Here is a 22369-nt window from a genome sequence, read left to right as displayed (position 1 = left end):
ATATGTCAGAACAGCTCTGTACATTCTTTGGGTAAATTTTTTTTTTTTAAAGGGGTTATTCCTTTTTTTTTTTTTTATTCTTCACATCAAAGACAATACTGCTATTATGGCTCCTGAGGTGAAAAGAATACATAAAATGTACATTCAGGTACCACAAATGTTGCCCAATTATCCACAGTTAGAAATAAAACATCATCGATTAAAGATACGTGCTACTTTTTCTACAAAATACTTAAATAATACGTGCATTTGAACTGCTTTTCATTGTAATGTTGATGCAATTCGAGTTATGAAACACATACGTCCAAGTCAATATTCAGTTACAAGTATGAAGTTATTGGCCACAAAACTGCAGATAGCACAGTTTGAATACTAATTCAAATTGTGGGTGGACAAAGAGGAGACTTATCATTTAAAAGTAGTAAAGAACATGGTGTTAATTTGACCCAGGAAGGAGTAAAATTACATTTAAAAAATGTGTTCGTAAGTTCATGCACCCAAACGTATTGCGTAAGTACAGTGATGTTATTTGTTATGAGTTTCATGCCTTGTGGTTCTTACTGCACTCATTCCTTCACTCTCGTCTCTCTTGTCTGTCTCTCAGTGCTTCTTAATCACAGTGATTACCTGTGTAATCGTCACCTCCTCTGCCCTCCTTCACCAGACAGTCCCATGGGCCAGAGCAGAAGGACACCAGCAGAGTGGAGATGTTCAGAAAGAAGCCTCCTCCAGGTCAGCCCGCGGCGCAAAACGCTTTCTAAACACAGGAGTTTTAAGCAGGTTCCGTCCATTTAATGATCCCTTGCTGCCAGGGAGAAATCAGGGAAATAAAGCAGGGGATTTTCAAAAGCCAGTGAGGCCCTTCAGAGTCTCATCCTTTATAGTGAGTGAACTCTATGAGCCTTAACCTGCAGGTGTGATCATTGAAATGGAGTTGTAACTTCATATAGAATGCATGGACTTGAGGTTCCTATCTCATTGTTCATTGGTGCAGTAACAGGATGCATGAATATATCCACATGTTTTTATTAAGATAAGCCCAGAGAGAGATTTTCTAGGGTGGTGGGGCATATATTCCCTGCTGAATCGCGTGTTCCCATTTCTGCTGATTATTATTTTGGTAAATTAGATTTCCCACAGGTTTAGATAAGAATATATTTAGATTGCATCATGATTAAAGCTATTTTCAATAGCAGACTGGACCCATAACTAGTCTGCCAAAATAAAAGTAGAGCCAATCTCTTATAGTTTAACTTGTTCAAATGCATTTACTGCACAGAACTTAGCCACATGTTGTGTTGTTGTTTTTGGTTGAATGCTGGACTTTTTCTGAGTTGATTCATCCGCTGGAGCCGCTCCCAGCAGGCTGTGAAAAGTGCATCAGCCCATCCCAGGCCAAACACAGACCCAGACTCGCACACTCACAACAAAGGGCAATATAGAGACGCCAATTAACTGATATACACGCTTTTGCGCTGAAGGAGAAAACCAGAGGCTTGGAAGAAAATACATGCATGCATAAAGATTGCAAATTATTTTCATTCATGATTTCTTGAAATATAGAATAGAACATGCAAGAAAAATGTATCTATAACAGTTCAAAACACTGTCCGTTTTTCTATTTTGCAATATTTCATTATGCAATATAAACTCAACACCTTTTCCTGTATTTGTCTAACTAGTTTTCCCAATTCTCCAATATTTTTCACTGGATTAATTTTTTCACCCTTAAACAGTTTTTAAGGAATTTCTATATTTCTTAATATACTTGTTTTCTAAGGAAAACAAGTGTACCAACAATGCAGCAAAGTTGCAGGCAATCTATTGTCCTGTCTTCCTCCAGCCGTGTACTTTCGACCATAGATCGAAAACAAGATCTGATTCTTAATTAATTGCATTTATTATTGCAATTATATTCAATAAAGTAGTATTTTTTTCTCCGGACATACATGTAAACATATATTTTGTAAACAAGCGTTTAGAGTAACGTAACTTATGTTTCCTACATTCTTCTCTTTGTGCACGTGCACGACCACACGTTTGTGCTGCGACTAGGATCGCGGGGTGCACACTAAAAACACTCAAAAGCGGTTGCTCTGCCGTCTTTAACGTATCGGCACGCGGCTCGCAGCGCAGCACGTGCTGGGGCACCTGTCTGGCCCCTCCCACTGCGGCGCACCTTCCGCTATTAAATTATGCATGCAACTGAACTCCTGCGTAAGCCATTTGGGCTCTAAACTACCGGGTGTGAGTCTCGTGTGGTCAATGTTTTCGGAGCCAAAATGGCGCCCAGTTTCCTCACTCAGCGGCTCGCCTGAGCCGGAGGGTCCCTGCAGAGGCGGTATCCATAGAAACACCCTTCAAACTTCCAGCCGCCTTCGGTTACGTAATGCCTCCAGCGGACAGTTCAGGTTGGGGATGAGACTCAGACTGATGCAGCCTGCCGGACCGATGAGGCAGCAGATTTATAAAAACACTGCTGATGTGCGTTTGTTCAAACATTGAGACGAAGCCTCTGCAGCGTCTCGGCTGTGAGCAACCCACAACCTACATTTTTAATGCAGTTCTTTCTGTTCCCGGTGACACATTAATTGTGAACTCGCTGGTAGTAAATGATCTCATTAGAAGAAGAAAAAACATGACCTCAGAAGATGGTGATAGAGTTCAGAGGAAAACACGCACCAAGCCCGCACGTGCATGAGTGCATTATTTTGCGGTGATGTGGTGGGACGGTGGGGGGGTGCAGGAGTGGGACAGTCCGACTCCTTAATGCAACTTGTCTGAAGTTGGGAGCCGAGGAGGAGGACGACATGTGGCGGTCAGCAAACAGAGCTCAGGCAGCGAATATCGAGCAGTGATTTCCAGAATAACTGAAGATGACCGTACCTGCAGACATCCCGGAGAAGTGGTTTGAAGTGGTTCTTTCTCTGCACAGAAAGAAAAAGAAAAAAGGATTGAAAGGGGGGAAATCCAGAAAGAGGCGGACAGGTATGATCAATGTGACAGAGAAAGCTTTTGGTCGGACAATAGCTTTTTTGTTTGTTTTTTTTGTTTTTTTTGCAGCTTGTACTGTGACTCCCGCTGGAGGTAAACACAACCTGCACTTAATTTTTTTTATCTATTTTTTTTAAAAATAAATGTAAGCTCATCCTCATCTCATTGAGTCCAAGTTTCATTCTTCATGTCCATATCACATCTGTGTTAGTAAGCATGCTCTGAACACTTCATCACATGTCTGTATTACAGAAATATTTTTTGTACTGTACCAATTGTATAAACATCTCCTGCAGCAACTTAGACGGGCTTTATTAGAAATAAAATGCAAATACAAATAACAATCACGCTATAGTGCAACTTTTCACAGGCTTTTCTTTACCAATAATGCCCTGTGTTTATTGTTTTCAGTCATGTTGTGTAGTACGCAGGAGTTGAGTTGTCTAATGTTAGTGATGGACTCATTGTTTTTTTTAATATAAAATATGTATGCGACCACCAAGCGGTGTTTGTCTGAATCTAAATTTTGTGTCAGTCGCTGATGCCCTTGTCTGTGCCGCCTGAGACACTGATCAATCTTCCTGGCGCCATGCAGCCGTCACTGCACTGCTTGGTCTGTATCCTCACTCCTTTGCCTAACTATCGTGAATCACAATGGATGTGCACCTTCGTCTGACCTCCGGTCCATCAGTCTGTCACTGTCGCTCGCATTGTTTTTCAACAAATTAGATCACTGTGCGGGCACGCTCACATTTGTGCGCTCGACTGCAGACGATTCTCCTCTCCCCTCTCCATCTAATTGGATCAGCCACTGGGAGAGATGATCACTTCTCGGAGTGATGTGATTCTGACTTGGGGTTTGTCATGGTAAGGACGTTAGCGTTTCCCATAGCACAGATTCACTGTGCAGAGTGTGCTCATCAACTGTTACGACTCCAATCTGCCCCAATGCTGTCATTACACAGTGCGTGTCGCTCGTGTCGCTGTATGGAGATCCGAAGCTGTGTGTTTTTGCTCTCACATGTCCCAGCATGAGGGGAGGAGCCTTAGAGTGACAGGGGGGGCAGAGAAAGCAAAACGAGAGCTTTAGGTTTTGATGTATGGTTTTTCATGATGTATAACATTAAGTCAATCAATATTCATTTATCCATTTATATGCAATTGTGTATCGAAATCTTAAGCTTAGAGTAAGGCTGCAGATGAAATTGAGTGTTATAGCTCTATACTGCTTTGCTGTATGCCATGTAGGGTGCGTCAGGGCTTTTAATGCCCTTGAAGTTGTCAGAGACATTAAACACTTACTGAGCGATTTGCTAAAGATGCTCAAGCATTTGGGCTGAGTGGGTCAGCTTGCACCGGAATAGCTGGGTCAGACACAGTTTGGTACCGACAATAGATTCTGGAATGCCTCGGTGCTGATCCGACTTGGCACATGCATATTGCCCGCTGCAACGAGACTTAATGCAGCCTTGCACGTTAGGTCGGCAGGTATCTCTCTGGGGTACACGTGCCACGGAAAACATCAACATGACCTTCAGGGAGAGAAGAAAAAAAATGCAAGAGGAAACAGAACGTGAAGGGGGATGATAAGAAGAGTTCAAATTAAATGGGTTTTCCTTGTTAGTGTCCCAAACACTACACCAGCATGCCGCCCCAATATAAAATATTAGGATGTTTGTGTCCTGCATGCACTTGATGCGATATTTCATCCACAGCAGATGCCTTTTCTAATGTGTTCTTCAAAATAACAAGGAAACGATAAAGGACTTCACCCGTATCGCCACTGCTGCTTCACTTCACTTGAAATTCTTCTCAATCACAGTAGAAATGAGAACACAAAAAAAAATAATAATAATTGTCTTCCAAATTGACAATATCCGCTGAGACAGCAGCTCAGCTGGTCTGTGGCCGAGCAGAGCTCCTCTCCCAGAACAAATCTGTCTTGTGATCTGACAACAAAGCAGAGATCTAATGGGATTTTTTTTTGTTTTGTTTTTGAGTGGCCTGTTTTCAGTGAAGACAAGCAGGGACAAAGATGTAGGTTATGAGCTGTACATGCATGGTGAGAGGTCTTCACGGTGCTGCAAAAAACACAGGAAACCACAGTGCATTTGTTTATGTGTGTGCAAGTGATTATAGGGCAATGGCTTCTGCCGTGTGATGTCCCTTCCTCTGGCGCCTCATTGCCTCTCAGCCATCAGTGAACAGTATGTTAAGGACTTTGTTTGTTTTGGAGCTGCATTATCTCTATTTATTACAATCTGCATTTATTGACCAGCACACAGGCGTATAAACAGTGAGTTGCATTGTGCAAAACAGGCCGGTCATTTTGTTTTATCAGCCATCTCATCAATATTAGAGGAGACACTCCCAACATACTCTGCGTCAACATGAAACCTAAAAAAAAAAAAAAAGCAGGAGGTTAAAAAGCAGGGTCAGAAGGAGGAAACTCATACAAGAAGACATTGGATTATTTAATGTATAAGTCTCTGAAATGTTAAACATAAATGTTCTCTTGGTTCATTTGTGTGAAATTAGTGCCAGTACTCGTGTTGATGCTTGCAGTCGTGCTTGATTGTTTGTCTGACCCAGACTGAACATCCGGTCCTTAACAAGACAGAAGCAGCAGGTCATTAAAGATCCCGGGGCTTTTCTTTTATGTTCATCAGTTTTAGTGTAAGACAGAATGATTGTGTCTGGCGTTTATCGACAACATGGAAACAATGCTGCGTACTCTCTACGTCACTGGCCACTGATCTATGGATAAATACACTGAAATATTTGCCTGTTCTTGTGTCTGTCCTCTTCTTTTGCCCAAGATCATTAAATGATAACACTTATAACATTGCTGCCGAATGACTGTTTGCAGCACACCTCGCGTGATTGCAGTTGTTTGACATCTTTTGGTTTTCATGACATTTCAATGCTAATGTCTCACCTTGTGCCTTTTGTTTTTCCAGAGGAGGAAAGAAGGGTCAGAGCCAACGACAGAGAGTACAACGAAAAGTTTCAGTATGCAGTAAGGTCATTTTCTCATGCACTTCAAACCTGAAACATGTAGATTGTGGGTCCAAAATCACTTACATGATTGAGCCTCGACAAAATGATGTATTATCTTTCAACCTTTTTCATCAGAGTAACTGCATCATGACATCCAAGTACAACGTCATCACCTTTCTGCCCGTCAACCTGTTTGAGCAGTTCCAGGAAGTAGCCAACACGTACTTTCTCTTCCTGCTCATACTGCAGGTTAGTGTGTGTCTGTGTGTGCGTGCCATTTATCTCCTCTGTTTATGTTTATTTTTGCTCCATACTGTTAACGTAAAGAGTCCAAATCGTTAAAAAATATAAATTAAGCTTTGCAAGAGAGAACAGACGGGACTAAAAGTCCGATGAGGAATCATGTTTTTTGCACGAAAATGAAACAAAAACTGTTTGATGAAAACGTCCTCGGCTCCTGTGTCTCTCTCCTCTAACAATATTCAAAGTTCCCGTGTCTCTGCCTGTGTCCAGTTGATCCCTCAGATCTCCTCCCTCTCCTGGTTCACTACCATCGTGCCTTTAGCTCTGGTGCTGAGCATCACCGCAGTAAAGGATGCAACAGACGACTATGTGAGTACGATCTGAAGCACATGAGCTCCCCAGCTTACAGCTGAGATAATAATGAATGACCACCTGGCAAATAACCAGATGAGCTCACAGGGATTTTTCTTGCTTCCTAGTTTCGTCATAAGAGCGACAACCAAGTGAACAATCGACAGTCTCAGGTCCTCATCCGGGGCTCGTGAGTCATTTAAATAGCATTTTATTTTTTAATTTTTTTTTATTGAGCCTACGCAGTTTTATATATCATGTCAATTACTTCTATGCTTCCTTTTTTCCCTACATCTCTTTACTGCTTTGACTTTGGCCCTCTGTCGCAGGCTTCAGAATGAAAAGTGGCTGAATGTTCGAGTGGGCGATATCATTAAGCTGGAAAACAACCAGTTTGTGGCAGTAAGTGTGTCATCGCCAAGACATTGACGCACATCAACAAATGAGAGCGGTGCTGAAGCATTCCCCTAGTTTTAATTCACTTTCTTGTTACTTTATTGACTGAGGCGATTTTTACGGCTGTGGAATTGTCACATCACGTGCCGTTTTTGAACATTGCTGTATGTTTTTGATGATGCCCTTTGTTCCATTAGTGTGACACACTGGTGGATTGAGCGAATGGCCTCAAAGCTTTATTTATCTATTGTTTGTTTTGGTTTTTTTGTAATTTCCTTGATCTCATAAAAGTTGTAGGAGTTCATGTTGTTAGGATGCAGGCAAAATCGTTTCAGCCATAACAAGATAGGAATAGGAGAGTTTAGACAAATAGGCACAATGATAATTCCTATTTTTGAATTGCGCCAAAGTCGGTGTTGTAGAATTGCTGAAGTCAGTCACTAACATGTTTAATTAATTTCACCTACCGGAGTGATTAATGCAAACTGTCACCTAAATGTCGCCTTTCTAAATCTGTGCTGTCTGCGCCGTGCAGTCGATACTAACCACAGTTATTGTATCTGTTTCCAGGCTGACCTGCTCCTGTTGTCCAGCACTGAACCTCACGGGCTCTGTTACATCGAGACAGCCGAGCTGGACGGGTCTGAAAACGCACACGCTTGTGCCTTCTCGCAAAAATAACAGCCGTCTGACGACCTGCATGAGCATCATCTAAAAGTGTGTCTTATCATCTTGCAGAGAGACGAACATGAAAGTGCGTCAGTCTGTGTCAGTAACGTGTGAACTTGGAGACTCCAACAACTTGGCTTCATTTGATGGTGAGAATTCAGCACAAAATTGTTCTCTCTTAAAATTATACACTGGTTTTCATTGTGTGCCACATTCATGTCTCTTTATCCTTGTTAGTCTTGCATATTGACATTAAAAGATGCACATGAAATATTCACACACACACACACACACACACACACACACACACACATTCTGCACTCGTCTGCCACCACTGAATGACAGCCTATCATTTCCCACCCACCCGCATGCACATCGAAGGAGCATTGTGTCAGCAAAAGCACGCCCACACATCCCTCACCTGCGCAGGAAAATGCATTACTGCAGCAAACCAACCCCCCACTCGGCCTCATATCAGCTTACAAATATGTATGCATCTACTTCTACGTGTGTGTTTAGGATCCGACAACAGCTGGATCTCATCCGGACGTTTCATTTAAGTCAAGCTCCTCATCAGATCTAATTCGACTGTCTGTGTGTTTCTCCACTTGTCCTTCCTCTTCTTTGTGTGAAGGTGAGGTCGTGTGCGAGCCACCCAACAACAAGCTGGATCGTTTTTGCGGGACTCTGTACTGGAGGGACAAGAAATACCCCCTGACCAATCAGAACATGCTGCTTCGAGGATGCGTGCTCCGCAACACCGAAGCCTGCTATGGCTTGGTCATCTTTGCAGGTGTGTGACTATTTGCACATGAGGACACACCTGGGAAATGTTTAGAAATCTCACTGTGATCCTGCGTCTGTCGAAGGCCCGGACACCAAGCTCATGCAGAACAGCGGTCGCGCCAAGTTTAAGCGTACGAGCATCGATCGCCTGATGAACACTCTGGTCCTTTGGGTAGGACACCCCAAACCTCTCACTTTCATGGCTCATGACTATTTCAGGACATGATCTCAGAGGCTTAAATTTAGTTTCATATATCTATATCCCAGTAATGTACTCTCTCCTCATTTAGGCTAAACAGGTTACAGATCCAAATGTATGATAGGCGTTTGAAACCCCATGATTGCTCCCTCACTGTCCTGACTGTGACTCCCATCTGTGCATCTCTGTCAGATCTTTTGCTTCCTGGTGTGTATGGGTGTGATCCTCGCCGTGGGCAACGCAGTGTGGGAGAGCCAGGTGGGCTCACTTTTTCAGAGCTACCTGCCCTGGGACCCGCCGGTGGACAACTTCTTGTTCTCCGCCTTCCTCTCTTTTTGGTCCTACATCATCATTCTCAACACCGTGGTGCCTATCTCTCTTTATGTCAGGTAGGAAGAGGTCCAAAGTGAAAAGTTTATGTGAGACAAAACAATGCAAAACAAATAGGAAACAAAAGATGGGACATTAATGCTGACGACTTGCTGTTTACACCAACTGTGCCGGCCCGTCTCAAAGCACCACACTATTGTAACCCCATAGTCGTGCTATAATGTGAGCCAATGGCCTTGATGGTCTGTCAACACTGATGTGACACCCTTGACAGACAAAACATATGGTTGGAGTTGTTTTTGTTCTTTAAATTAAGCTGTTTTGAAAATGTGGGGGCAAATATGTCAAAGTAAATGTATTTTCAAAATGTAGTCACTCTTCCTCCCATAAAACTAAAACTGGTCAGGGCTAGTGTGCCAATCATTTACAACCACGGAAGACAAAAAGGGACAATAAGAAGTTTGTTCATGGCTTCAACTTTCAGATAAATCTTCATATATATGCCCTGCAACCATTGAACCTGTCACCCTCGTTGTTTTGTACTGGAACTTACTTCAAAACTGTACTTTGTCTTTAATAACATACATGTTATATTCAGTTCTAAAATACACATTTTATTAAGATCACCATCAGTTTTTAACTCCACTCGTTCCTTTTTATTTATGATTTCTTCAAAAACAAATAAGAGAATAAAACATACTGCTATAAGTGTCCCTCTACCAGAATCTCTCCCATCACAAATCACACCCTGCTCACTAATATTCTGAATAATCCTGATGCCACAGATGTAATTCAAAGTGATTTATATGTTTGAGTTAAGATTAAAATAGTCTTAAGGTTTTTATGGGTTTTTTTCACTCTGAGAGTCCCACTTTATACAGACATTTTTTTGTGAAGTAGCAAATAATACACCTTGTAAAAACATCTTCTTTTGATCATATTGCGAGGTACACATTTCCTTCTCACATAAAAGATCAACATTTTCCTCTTGAATAAGACATTGATAAAGGAATCGGATTAGAACAGGTGCAGATTAGTGCACTGATGTATTCTCATCATGGCATGGTTGTTTTGTTAAGAGCAGTGCCACTGTAACAGTGACCATTACAAAGTCTTACTGTTTTGATAACCCCCTCCCTCTCTCTCTCTCTCTCTCTCTCTCTCTCTCTCTCTCTCTCTCTCTCTCTCTCTCTCTCTCTCTCTCTCTCTCTCTCTCTCTCTCTCTCTGTCTCTCTCTCTCTCTCTCTCTCTCTCTCTCTCTGTATCTCGCCCAGTGTGGAGGTGATCAGACTGGGTCACAGCTACTTCATTAACTGGGACCAGAAGATGTTCTGCTCTCAGTGCAACACAGCGGCCGAGGCCAGAACTACCACTTTAAACGAGGAGCTGGGTCAGGTGGGCAGACACACGGCGGGTCCAGTCTCTGTTTGGGAGACACAACGATAGGACCATAGTGAGCAACGCTATTTCACCAGGAGACCAAACAAGCACCTCAAATTGATGCGTATTTCTCAAAGTTTCTCAAAATTATTGTAATTTCTATAAGACTACAGGGGATAAGACATGCTAGCATGGGAATCAACCCTGCCAGGAAACAACCCTCTCTAAACACACCCGGGGTATATTCCATTATGTTTACTGCTCGTAGGTTCTGCCCGCTTGTCTGTCGATCAGAGCATTTGTTTTACTGTCAGCACTTCATTAATTTAGCTGAGATTTTTATAAACAAAATGTTACTATCAATTGTAGTTAATTATGCATCTAATGAATGGAGCCGTAGTGTTCCTTTTGGAAACATAAAACTTACATCAAGACTAAAAGGATTGTTAAAACTAAAAGGATGCTGGCGACAGTCAAGGAAGGCATTTTGTTTTCTTGATGACTTTCTCTAAACTTTCCTGATGACTGAAGAAAATAGAGAAAGTGCATCCTGGATATGAAGGTGATGAAGGGTAGAAGGTTCGGAAATGAAAAATGAAAGAAAAACAAATGTTTAAAGAGCAGGAAACAGGAGAGCATGTTCTATTTAGTGTTTTTGTTGTCATTGTTTCTCTTAGGTTGAATATATCTTCAGTGACAAGACCGGGACCCTCACTCAGAACATCATGAGCTTCAACAAGTGCTCCATCAACGGACAGACATACGGTAAATGCACAAGAACATGCATCCCGACTGCATACAAAGAATAAACACAGGTTTTAAATCATGCTTGTGTTCCTGTCAGGGGAAGTAACGGATCCACTGGAAAGTCAGCCAAAGGTAAGTAGCCATTTTTATTCTCCATGCCATTTTTACGCACTTTGTGCGCTGCGAGTTTATGGAGTAGTTACCAGAATCTCTTGTTCCCCCCTCAGAGGATCGACTTCAGCCCCTTCAACCCTCTGGCAGACTCAGACTTCTGTTTCTATGATGACAAGCTGCTCGAATCAGTCAAAGTTGGAGACCCTCACACTCAGGAGTTTTTCCGCCTGCTGTCTCTCTGTCACACTGTCATGAGTGAGGAGAAGAGCGAAGGTGATAAGACAGAATAAATCAAGTAACAGCGAAGAATGACACCAGTTGCTTATTGTTTGTTATGTATTTGTGTCCCACACAGGAGAGCTTGTTTATAAAGCTCAGTCTCCAGATGAGGGTGCTCTCGTGACAGCCGCCAGGAACTTTGGCTTTGTGTTTCGCTCTCGAACACCCGGGACCATCACCACCACGGAGATGGGCCGGAGGGTCACCTACTCACTGCTGGCCATACTGGACTTCAACAACATACGCAAGAGGATGTCTGTTATAGGTGCGAAAGAGTCAACAGTCTTTTTGTCATCTGACTGTAGGTAAAAAAACAACAACTATCGAACGTGCAATATGTGTATATTATTTGCTATTTAGATTTTATTTTAAATATCCCATTTTATTTACTGACAAGTGCTGGTTGTAAAATGTTATATTTTGCAAAAGACAACACAATACTGGCTTTATAGAGAGAGTAGAGTCTAACTTATGTACATCCTGTGAAAGATTTTTCCATTGTAATCACTTTTTAACAATATGCCTCATTGGCTAGTTCTTTCCTTGATATTTCTCCGATCTCTCCTTAATCTGTATTATCCACAAGATGACTTGAAATGAGTGCTTGTCAGACATATATTTGATCCTTTCTGTGATGCACCAGGATTTATTTTTTAAAAGCTGCAGACAGACACAGGTCATTAATCAGTTGCAGTGTTGTAAACACACCGAGTACTCACTCATGAGTCAGTGTTAGACTGACATCATCCAGATCGGCTGTGTGACACACTTTATGAGAGAAAGATTCAGTGCCATTGAGTATTGTCTTTGCTTTCATCCCACCCCGTTTTTCACTTTCAGTGCGTAACCCAGAGGGCAGGATCCGTCTGTACTGTAAAGGCGCCGACACTGTGCTGCTGGAGAGACTCCACCAGTGTAACCAGGAACTGACAATTGTCACCTCAGACCATCTAAACGTATGTAATCACACCAGCGGTCCCAGGAACACGTCAGAAGGTTGAATGGAGCTGCACTGCCACCTAGTGTCATCTTTCTAGATTTTTACAGAACGTAAAATCTGTGAGGATATAATGAACATTAAATCAAACAGTTTTAGGGTTGTATAAACAGCTGTATGTTCAAAACGTGCATTTCCATGCATGCTCTGTTTGTGGTTACATTATTTGTGCCTGTGTTTTGTTCTCTAGGAGTATGCAGCCGATGGGTTACGGACGCTGGCTCTCGCCTACAGAGATCTTTCGGAGGACGAATGGGAGTCCTGGTCGGAGAGCCACAGCCACGCGGACAAAGCCACCGACTGCCGCGAAGACAGGCTGGCGGCTGTTTATGAGCAAATAGAACAAGATATGATGGTCAGTGAAGTAGTTTGAGTGCACCTGTCTTGTACCTGAATTTAATTTGTCTGTATTTTATGTGGTCAGGCTGACTTATATTATCATTATCATTGTTGCTCAAAGCTATTCTATGCTTTTTGTCTCAAAGCAAAGTAAAAAGAGTGTTTTGAAAAGAGGAACTTTGTGGTCACATTCAGGCTGTAAATCTGTTTTGAGCGGAATGGTTTTGCACTGTTTTGTTTGCTTTTTAAACTGATTTGCACTATTCATAGTATTTCCTGTCACGATGCGAATTGTTGTTAAGCTCTTTCTCAATGTCTTTGCTGGATTATAAAATCGTGTACACATGTATATGTGTGTCTAGCTCCTGGGTGCCACGGCTATCGAAGACAAGCTGCAGGAAGGAGTCCCAGAGACCATTGCCGTCCTCTCCCTGGCCAACATCAAGATCTGGGTTCTCACTGGAGATAAGCAGGGTGAGATGCACACATTTTACACACTCCTGTAGCTTAAAAGCCAATGTCTGAAAAACACCAAGTTGCAAAATTCAAACCCATGCGGAGCCACATCATGTTGAGGCGACCAGATGAAGCACTGCAGCATCACTGCAGGCTCCTCTGTGGCTGTGTGGATGCCTTGCTCGGTCATGCATGTATTCATATTGCCGCTCCCTTGTTGTCACGGCACACAGACACTATGAATGAATCCACCCAAAGTACAGAAACCATTCGTTCTGAACTACAATGGAATAAAAGGACTTTAAAATACTGAATTGCATCCAGACCAGATCAGGTTGTGTGACATTGGATCTCAAATGTGGACATTAGTTATGTAACAATATAGTATAATATGACCACTATATATATCTGGTATATTTATAAGTCACTGGGAGGAAGGAATTGTCAGATTTCCTACTGGGAATGCTGTCAAACTGGAACTTTGGACGAGGAGAGGGGGACATTTCAGAAGTAAATCTGATTCTACTCAACATGGCAACCATTTTGGAAAAACAAAAAAAAAATGTTACCATTTAGTTTGCACACACCTATAACAATAAATCATCTTAGTCCATCTCAACACTTCTGTGCAATTGATTGTTTTAACTAAAAAACTTTATATTCGGTTTTATAACAATTGTTACTTATGTAAAACAAAATAAAAACAGAAAACAGTTCAGTAAATTTTTATGAATATAGTATGAAAAGGTCATATATCATATATTTATTTCATCATGATTGATGTATGCAATGATGAGCTTGTTTCCCTCTTTCCTAAACTATATACTGTCTTCTGCCATGAATTTTAAACTGCAGTGCACTGAAAGATGACATTACGACTTTTCCACGATGAAACATGACACCTGTGTTCTTGTTGTGTCGTTTCCTTGTGTTCCTGCAAAAGGCTTAGCTGTACTCAGTCGTGTTGTGTCCTCTCGTTCAGAGACGGCTGTGAACATCGGTTATTCCTGCAAGATGCTGACAGACGATATGACTGAAGTGTTCATCATCGGCGGTCACACGGTCCAGAGCGTACGGCAGGAGCTCAGGTCAGTCCCGTCTGTCCGTCGACCCACAAGTCTCTGCTTCTCTGCACTGAAGGGCCCATATAGTGATTTCAAGTCGCACAGGACAGCTGCTGCACCAAAATAAACTGAGGAGTTCATGCTTGACTGCAGAGTAGGTGTGGCAACGCCACGGTCCCGCTACTTTTCAACGACTGAGCAGTGCCCAGTGTGGTTTTATGTGTTCTGATTTGGCCTCTGCAGTCAATGCAAAGAGTAAAACCATAAAAGAAATGTAAGAAAGTAAAACCAAAAAAATGTTTTAATGCATTTTCTCTGTTTCTCTTCAAGCTTGACAATTTTCTGTTTATTCTCGGAAGAATAGAAAAGCACCGGTGACATGACCAAACTCTGTTTCTCTTCAGGAGGGCGAGAGAAAGAATGATTGAGATGTCACAAACCAGAGAGAAAGAGGGAGGAATGGAGGGATTTGCTGAGGCCTGTTTGGAGAGGAACGGGTTCAGTGAAGGACAAGAAGGAGATGGTGCAGCGAGGAAGGGAGGAGGGGAACATGGAAATGGAGGACAAGAAGGAGGGAAACAGCTGCATTCTTCTCCCTCTAACTTAATGGACAACATCTCTGGAGAGTTTGCCCTTGTGATCAATGGTCACAGTCTGGTACGACAACCACACAAATGTACTCTCCACTGTTTTCTTTTACTCAGTCTCTTTCACCTCACTCTCTCTCTCTCTCTCTCTCTCTCTCTCTCTCTCTCTCTCTCTCTCTCTCTCTCTCTCGTTTGCTTCCCGGTAGGCCCACGCACTCGAGGCAGACATGGAGTCGGAGTTTGTGTCGACGGCTTGCGCGTGCAAAGCGGTGATCTGCTGCCGAGTGACGCCGCTGCAGAAAGCTCAGGTGGTGGAGCTCATCAAGAAGCACAAGAAGGCCGTCACCTTGGCTATCGGGGACGGCGCCAACGACATTAGCATGATCAAAAGTGAGTTGTGTGGTCCGGATTGAATCAGGGAAGAAGCAGAAGAAGTGCAAAGTGAGTTACTGTTGAGACTGAGAGAGAAAAGGGAGAAGTTCAGTTTGGCCATGTGGTGGTTGTTGTTGTTGTGTCTACGTTTGAGCAATGGAGGTTCTCAGCAGAGGCCGAGGGTTTGACGTCCTTTAACTACCGGTATGTTACAAGTAGTGACGAGGGCTCTGTGGAAATGTGTGTCTTCATGTGGTTGAAACTGGTTTCCAGTTCTCAGAAGAAGGGGAAACAAAAGAACATTTCCCACCTGCAGATTAAAAAAAAAGTTAATTCAGCCCAAAATGAGGACGTTTTCCACATGTCACATATGTTCGGCTGCACTTTGAAAGACGTGTGTGAAACGATGAAGGCACACTGAAGATGTAGCTAAAGGTAAAACCTTACTATCAAGTTTTATCTTTACATCACAAACTTTTACATCTCAAATAGTAGTGTATCTGATGGCCATAGGGACATATTAAACATGGTCCTTAAGTGTGGGGCTTCAGGATTTGAGTTTGAATCCTGATTTTAGCTGAGAAAAACCCTATCCAAATATATCACGCAAGTTGTGATGACTCTGTAAAATGCAGCAGCTGTATAGAGTAATCAAACTATTGCATCGTTTTGTGCGTGTGTCTGCAGCTCTACATCATGTCCGCATGTGCAATCGATTTCCTGTAATGAATTTGTGTAAGGACATTGCAGGGATACAAGTAATGGCGCTTTGCTGTGCAGGTTTGGTTTACATCTGGTAATTTCCCATGTTTAAAAAATAGAATATTTTCTACATTATCTTCTCTCTCTTTTTTTTTTTAAAGATGCATCTTTTCAATCAGTGAAAATTAAGATATATGGTTTCTGGTTTGGGCGAAATTGGAGAACTCAGAGAAAACTCCCAACTTGCACAGGAAGAATTTGCAAACGTCCCTGCCCTTAAGTTTGAGATAAAATTCCGGCCCTCCCGAATTCACTGCTTGTTTGTGTTCTTCTCGCTGCAACAGGCGCTCACATTGGAGTCGGTATCTCAGGTCAGGAGGGGATCCAGGCGGTGCTGGCCAGCGACTATTCCTTCTCCCAGTTTCGCTTCCTCCAGAGACTCCTGCTGGTCCACGGCCGCTGGTCCTACCTGCGCATGTGCCGCTTCCTCTGCTACTTCTTCTACAAGAACTTTGCCTTCACCATGGTGCACTTTTGGTTTGGCTTCTTCTGCGGCTTCTCCGCTCAGGTCAGACTTCCACCGTCGTGATGGAACCGCAACATCAAGAACTGCTTCGTTTTAACACTGTCCATGTGTTTCTTTGTCTCCTTCGTCTTGCAGACGGTATATGATCAATACTTCATCACTCTCTACAACATCGTCTACACATCGCTCCCTGTGCTGGCCATGGGGATCTTTGACCAGGTCTTCAATTTATCGCTTTAACCGAAACATACATTTCTAAGCATTCATGTTCCGCAGAAAATGAAATCTGATGTTTATCGATTAACATAGCAGCTAAAACCTAAATGTGTGAAGAACATTCAGAAGTCGAGCGTTCAACAGGAAGAGTGCGAGTTGCTGAGGTTCAGTTTTAGTGATGGAGGCTCATCTTCTCACGCTGGCCAGGATGTTCCTGAGCAGAGAAGCCTGGAGTATCCGAAGCTGTACGAGCCCGGGCAGCTCAACCTGCTCTTCAACAAGAGAGAGTTCTTCATCTGCATCGCCCAGGGCATCTACACGTCAGTGGTGCTGTTTTTTGTACCCTACGCCATCCTGTCAGACGCCACTCAGAGCACCGGCGTGCCCCTCGCCGACTACCAGACCTTTGCGGTCACCACGGCAACGGCCCTGGTTATTGTGGTCAGCGTGCAGGCGAGTAAATCCAGAGTGGCGTCCGCCTCTCTGCACGGCTCCATTTAAATATTGTTTGTTCTACTTTCCTGTATTAACTGTGCTCCTCGGCTGCTTTTTCTTTCTTCCTTTCTTTCTTTCTTTCTCTGTGTGCCTGTTTGTTTGTGTGTCTTTGCAGATCGTTCTCGACACGGGCTTCTGGACGGTCTTCAACCATGTGTTTGTGTGGGGCTCTCTGGCCTTGTATTTCACCATCATGTTTGCTCTGAACAGTCAGACCCTGTTCAGGATCTTTCCCAATCAGTTCCACTTCGTAGGTTGGTCCCCTGCTTTCTCAGTATTCCTCTGTCACAACCACGTCAACAAACTTCAGCCAGCAAGTCATATATCGATGTAGCAACGTTATACTGACATACTTAAATTACTGTTGTCTGTATACAGATAGAGATTGGGGATTTTTAAAAATTATTTATTTATTTATTTTGGTGGGAGGGGTTGCCTTTTTTTCTTTTTTTGTTTTCACATAATAAAATGGTGAAAGTCTGTATAAGAAGCTCGGACAAGGGACACGATGTTGTGAGATGCATGAACAATAGAGACACTTGACAAGATTAACAAGAGTAAAATAAATCCTGATCACAATCTAATGGCATGAGAAGGAATAATCAATTTATTAGGAATAAATGGACTGATATGTTTACTACTAGCACTATTACAGCTATAATCACTCCTATGAATTACAATATTATTTACATTATAGTATTTATGGTACATTTATAAGTTAATTGTGATCATTACAGGAGGTCTCACACGTGACTTAAATAGTGAATTTATTTTCAAAATGCGTGTTCTAATAAGATAAAACAGAGGTAGAAGTGAAGAGGAAATTTAATTCTGAATTGGTATGATAAATGATTTAAATTCAATTAAATATTTAAATGTACTGTGAGATTATTAAAAGGTTTAATATTCAACATACTGTATTTGTGTAGTACGAAAAATTTGTAATGCACTTTTGTGTGTGTGTGTGTGTGTGTGTGTGTGTGTGTGTGTGTGTGTGTGTGTGTGTGTGTGTGTGTGTGTATAGGCAGCGCTCAGAGCACATTATTGCAACCGGTGGTGTGGTTAACGATTGCATTGGCGACAGTGATATGCATCGTTCCAGTTTTGGCGTTCCGCTTCCTCAAGCTGGACCTCAAACCTCAGCTCTCAGACACGGTGAGAAAACACACACACACAAAAAAAAACAAAAAACTATTTTTCACTCTGATTTGTCCATCTCTGCTGTTGCGACATGTGTAACTGTCTTTCCAGTATGTCAGCTTCATACCTACCCGGGCCAATGATTAACAAGTTAAAACATCTGAGTGTGTGTTGTTGGGGATAATGAGCTCGTGCTTACCGTCACTCGCCTCCCGCACTCTAAACACCCTGCAAATATTGACTTTATCAGTGTATTCCGATGACACGAGCTGCTTTCAGTAGATGAAGTAAAGGCCTCTGGATTTTAGTTTCACGGTCAGTGAGTCATGCAGCAGCTGAGAAGTCAACCAAAACCGATGTCAAGGTGGTGTGAGGAAGTTCCTTTTTCAAATTAGATGTTCTTTCTCTGTGGTCACTGCCGGGTTTTTCTTCTGGGCATAAATTTAGATTTATTTATTTTTAACATAAGCTGATACATGAGAATAAAAAAATTAAGTTGACAAAGACTTTGATCGATTCACAAAGTACATGCTTTTCCATTCACTACTGATTACAAGCACAGTTTGAATGAAACCTTTTGATCTGCTCTTTTGAAGACATACAGGTTTAAAAAAAAAAAAAAATCCCTGCATTAAATCTACAGGTACTGCATGTATAAAACTAACGGTCAAAGTGTCAGTATATTTACTTCAATTGAGAAATGTGCATTTTAATATAGTAAAAAAAAGTAACTAAAACTTTCTGTAGTTTTTCTATCGGTTTTAGGAGTATGAGACACAATTTAACAGTAAATATTTTTCCAGTACTATTTCCTCACCTCCTGTACATATCACCAAGGCTACAAGCTAAAACCCTCTGTATCCTCTGGCCCTTCCTCAGGTGCGTTACACTCAGTTAGTGCGACAGAAGAGACGGAAGCTGGCCGGTCGCAGTGCCGCCGGCGCCTGGCGTGACGTGGGCAGCGTGTCAGAGGGCCGGCTGGGGGTCCGCAGCGGCTCCAGGAGGTCGGGCTACGCCTTTGCCCACCAGGAGGGCTTTGGAGAGCTGATCACTTCGGGGAAAAACATGCGGCTGTCGTCCCTGGCTCTGGCCACCTTCGCCTCCAGACACAGCTCGAGCTGGATCGACACGCTCCGCAGGAAGAGAACGACTCTCACTAACACTCCCCCCAGCACCTCGGGCGAGTGCAGTCCGGCACCCAGCTGCCTCTCCGGGTCCGTCCCGCCACTCTCGAACTCTTCCTCCGTTCTGGGCGGCTCTCAGGATACGCCCATCGAGGAGGAAACAATCAGTGCGCCAGCTCAGAACACACAGGCTGTCCGGGTTTCGTTCCCACAAAGCCCGCCGTCTCTCGCCGCAGCTCCAGAAGATGCCGAACCTCAGGGTGCAGCTCAGGCCTCCAGCTCCGTCGCCCCGGCTGCAGCGCGGCCCCACGGGGAGGACTCGCCTGGAGGCTGGACGCTCTCTCTGGGGGCTGTGCAGGTCAGTTACTGTCCTCTCCTCCCGGTACACACAACGGTATCAAGAAACACACAGGATAGGAAATCATATCGTGACTGTAACAAAGACATTCACTGTGTTTTTCTCAAAACATCACTGCGCCGAGATAGAACCACACCATCAAACATTTCAAGCATTCTAATTTACATTTCCTTTTTTGTTTTTATCACCACCACATTGCATTTAGACCAACACACAGCATTGCTTTGTGTTTTTGTGTCGTGTGTGTGTGTGTGACTGCAGTTTCCACAGGGATTATTTCAAAACTCGGAATAGTTTTTGGTTATTCATTGTTCCTTCATTTTAGGGTTGCTTGTTTCTAGATAAGGTCTATTTAATCAAATGGACTATATTCCATCATCAACATGAAAGGTTTATTCTGTGTTTAGTGTGAAAGCAGGCAGTTTATCAGGCATTTCCCTTCTGCGATAACTCATAATTTATTTTTCTCTTTCTTTAAACAATAATTCTTTCATAACAAGCACTGTGTAGATTAATTTTAAAATTGTGTAAAACACTTTAGTAGCTTGTTTAGTTTTGAAATTGTACACATTCATGACAATGCATGAGACTTTCACATTGGTTTGACTCAGCATCTTTTAATCAAAGTTGTTCCCCTCAACTTAAAAATACAAAAAAGATATGGTGGAAGATGCTTTAGGAACATGAAAATAGTGCACATGACAGTATGTGTGTTGCTCCATAGTAATTCATGCTTTCTTTTTCTGCTAAATATTGTATTTTGAGACACTGTACAGGCTGTACATATGATAATGATAAAGTATATGAAGTACTGGTCAGTAATTTACTTTCCAAAAGATTTGATTATTCTTAAATGACATCGAACGTCAAAAGTCCCCAAAAGTATAATAGTGAGTAAAACCTGAACGGGTTGAGATGTTCAAGTCTCTCCACAAGTGAACCTTTTTTTCAAAGCTGCTAACCTTTAACTTTCCTCTCTCGTCCAATAGGAAGCTCTGTTCGGCTGGAAGGCCATTGCTACTCGAGGCGGCGCGTCCAGCAGCACAGTGTCGCCTTCTGTCGCCAAGAAAACCAGCGAGAGCGTGTGAACCTCACACGACAGAGGGACGAACCCCATCTTGGCCACAGTTTCTGAGACGTCTGCACACCTGTACGGGACGCTCCGTGCTCTTCTCTGGAGGTTTCACAAGAATGGACAGAACACTGGTCAGAAGAAAATGACCACAGTCCTCAAAATAAATGAACGATGGGATTCACAGGAGGAAGTGGTACATCCTGCTGACCTGGACTTCCCCAAATATAAATTAAGATTTTAAGTGGGATAATTATTCTGACAGTGTGTGCGAATGTGCTGTGTTTCTACAGATGTTTCAGTATGTGTGTGTGTGTGTGAAGAAAGGCTGAGAAACACGAGAGGATCACTTGCTGGTTGATTTTCTACCAGACTGTTTCTGCTTCTCACTTTACAAGCTTCACTCACATCTACGCCTCAAAAACAACGTCTCCTGGAATCGACCCGGGGATGAATGTAGCGGAAAAGCAAACTGTGAGCCGCAAGCATTGTTCTCTGCAGAAGTTTTTGCCATTTAATGATTATAAACAAGCCTCTGCTTTGATTAACGCTCTCAGTGAGAACGATATTTTAATTTACAGAAAACTGTTGCTACACCGGTGTCCCTCTTTTTTCAGCTGTTTTTTTTTTTTTCCTTTTCTTACTTCTTATACGATACCGAAAGTTGGTTTTTTTTGTTGTTGTTTTTTCAAACTATTTTGTTTTGCATCATATTGATGTTTAAATATTGGCCTGTTTGAGTTGCACTTTTGAAGAAGTTTTCTGTGCTTAACTTTGGAGGTTAGACCCATTTTTGGTTTGACAAAGGCTGGCCCGTGTAATCCCTTTCTAAAAAATAAGAAAGAATAAAAAAAACAAACCAAAAAAAAAAAAAACGGCTTCTGGGTAAATTTAAGTCAGTGGGTTTCAAACTGTGGGCCTTTTCCTCTGGGACACCAGAGAGCTTCAGGGGAGGGGGTCCCAGAGTGTGTGTGTGTGTGTGTGTGTGTGTGTGTGTGTGTGTGTGTGTGTGTGTGTGTGTGTGTGTGTGTGTGTGTGTGTGTGTGTGTGTGTGTGTGTGTGTGTGTGTGTGTGTGTGTGTGTGTGTGTGTGTGTGTGTGTGTGTACTCCGGTTTCCTCCCACAGTTCAAAAACATTCACGTTAGGTTGACTGGTGACTCTTAAATCACTTGTACCTGTGAAAGCGAGTGTGTGTGGTTACATAATGACGGCCTGTAAAATAGAAAGAAATAGCTATTACTTTGTTAAAAATCTCATTTTATAACTGAATTTGTTGTGAAATTAAAAGAAATTGATGTTAAAAATGCTCATGCAAATTCCACAGTTGCACATTACATATAAAGATTTAACAAATATTTCAAATTGAAAGGATCTGATGAACACAGGAAGACCATGGTGTGTTTTATTGTTAAAAACATTAAAGGTCCAGCATT

General features: G+C 42.5%; 1 protein-coding gene across 1 annotated transcript; it reads left to right on the top strand.

Moving 5' to 3' along the window:
- Nucleotides 1-707: 707 nt before the first annotated feature.
- On the top strand, nucleotides 708-20952 carry atp8b2 (ATPase phospholipid transporting 8B2; the record flags this gene model as incomplete). Its single annotated transcript, XM_080500468.1, has 29 exons — nucleotides 708-732; nucleotides 5955-6013; nucleotides 6130-6243; nucleotides 6508-6606; nucleotides 6717-6778; nucleotides 6918-6990; nucleotides 7555-7625; nucleotides 7723-7802; nucleotides 8288-8446; nucleotides 8523-8611; nucleotides 8831-9027; nucleotides 10243-10363; nucleotides 11026-11113; nucleotides 11193-11227; nucleotides 11323-11482; nucleotides 11565-11753; nucleotides 12329-12444; nucleotides 12676-12840; nucleotides 13187-13298; nucleotides 14263-14368; nucleotides 14749-15001; nucleotides 15138-15321; nucleotides 16350-16573; nucleotides 16667-16750; nucleotides 16955-17200; nucleotides 17358-17500; nucleotides 18271-18397; nucleotides 19262-19864; nucleotides 20854-20952. 29 exons carry the CDS (start codon nucleotides 708-710, stop codon nucleotides 20950-20952), a joined length of 4083 nt encoding a protein of 1360 aa, XP_080356594.1.
- Between the last annotated feature and the right edge of the window lie 1417 nt (nucleotides 20953-22369).

Source organism: Blennius ocellaris (genome assembly GCF_963422515.1).
Source record: "Blennius ocellaris genome assembly, chromosome: 8".
In the NCBI taxonomy this organism is placed as follows: Eukaryota; Metazoa; Chordata; class Actinopteri; order Blenniiformes; family Blenniidae; genus Blennius; species Blennius ocellaris.
This window is presented reverse-complemented; position numbering and strand designations above follow the sequence as displayed.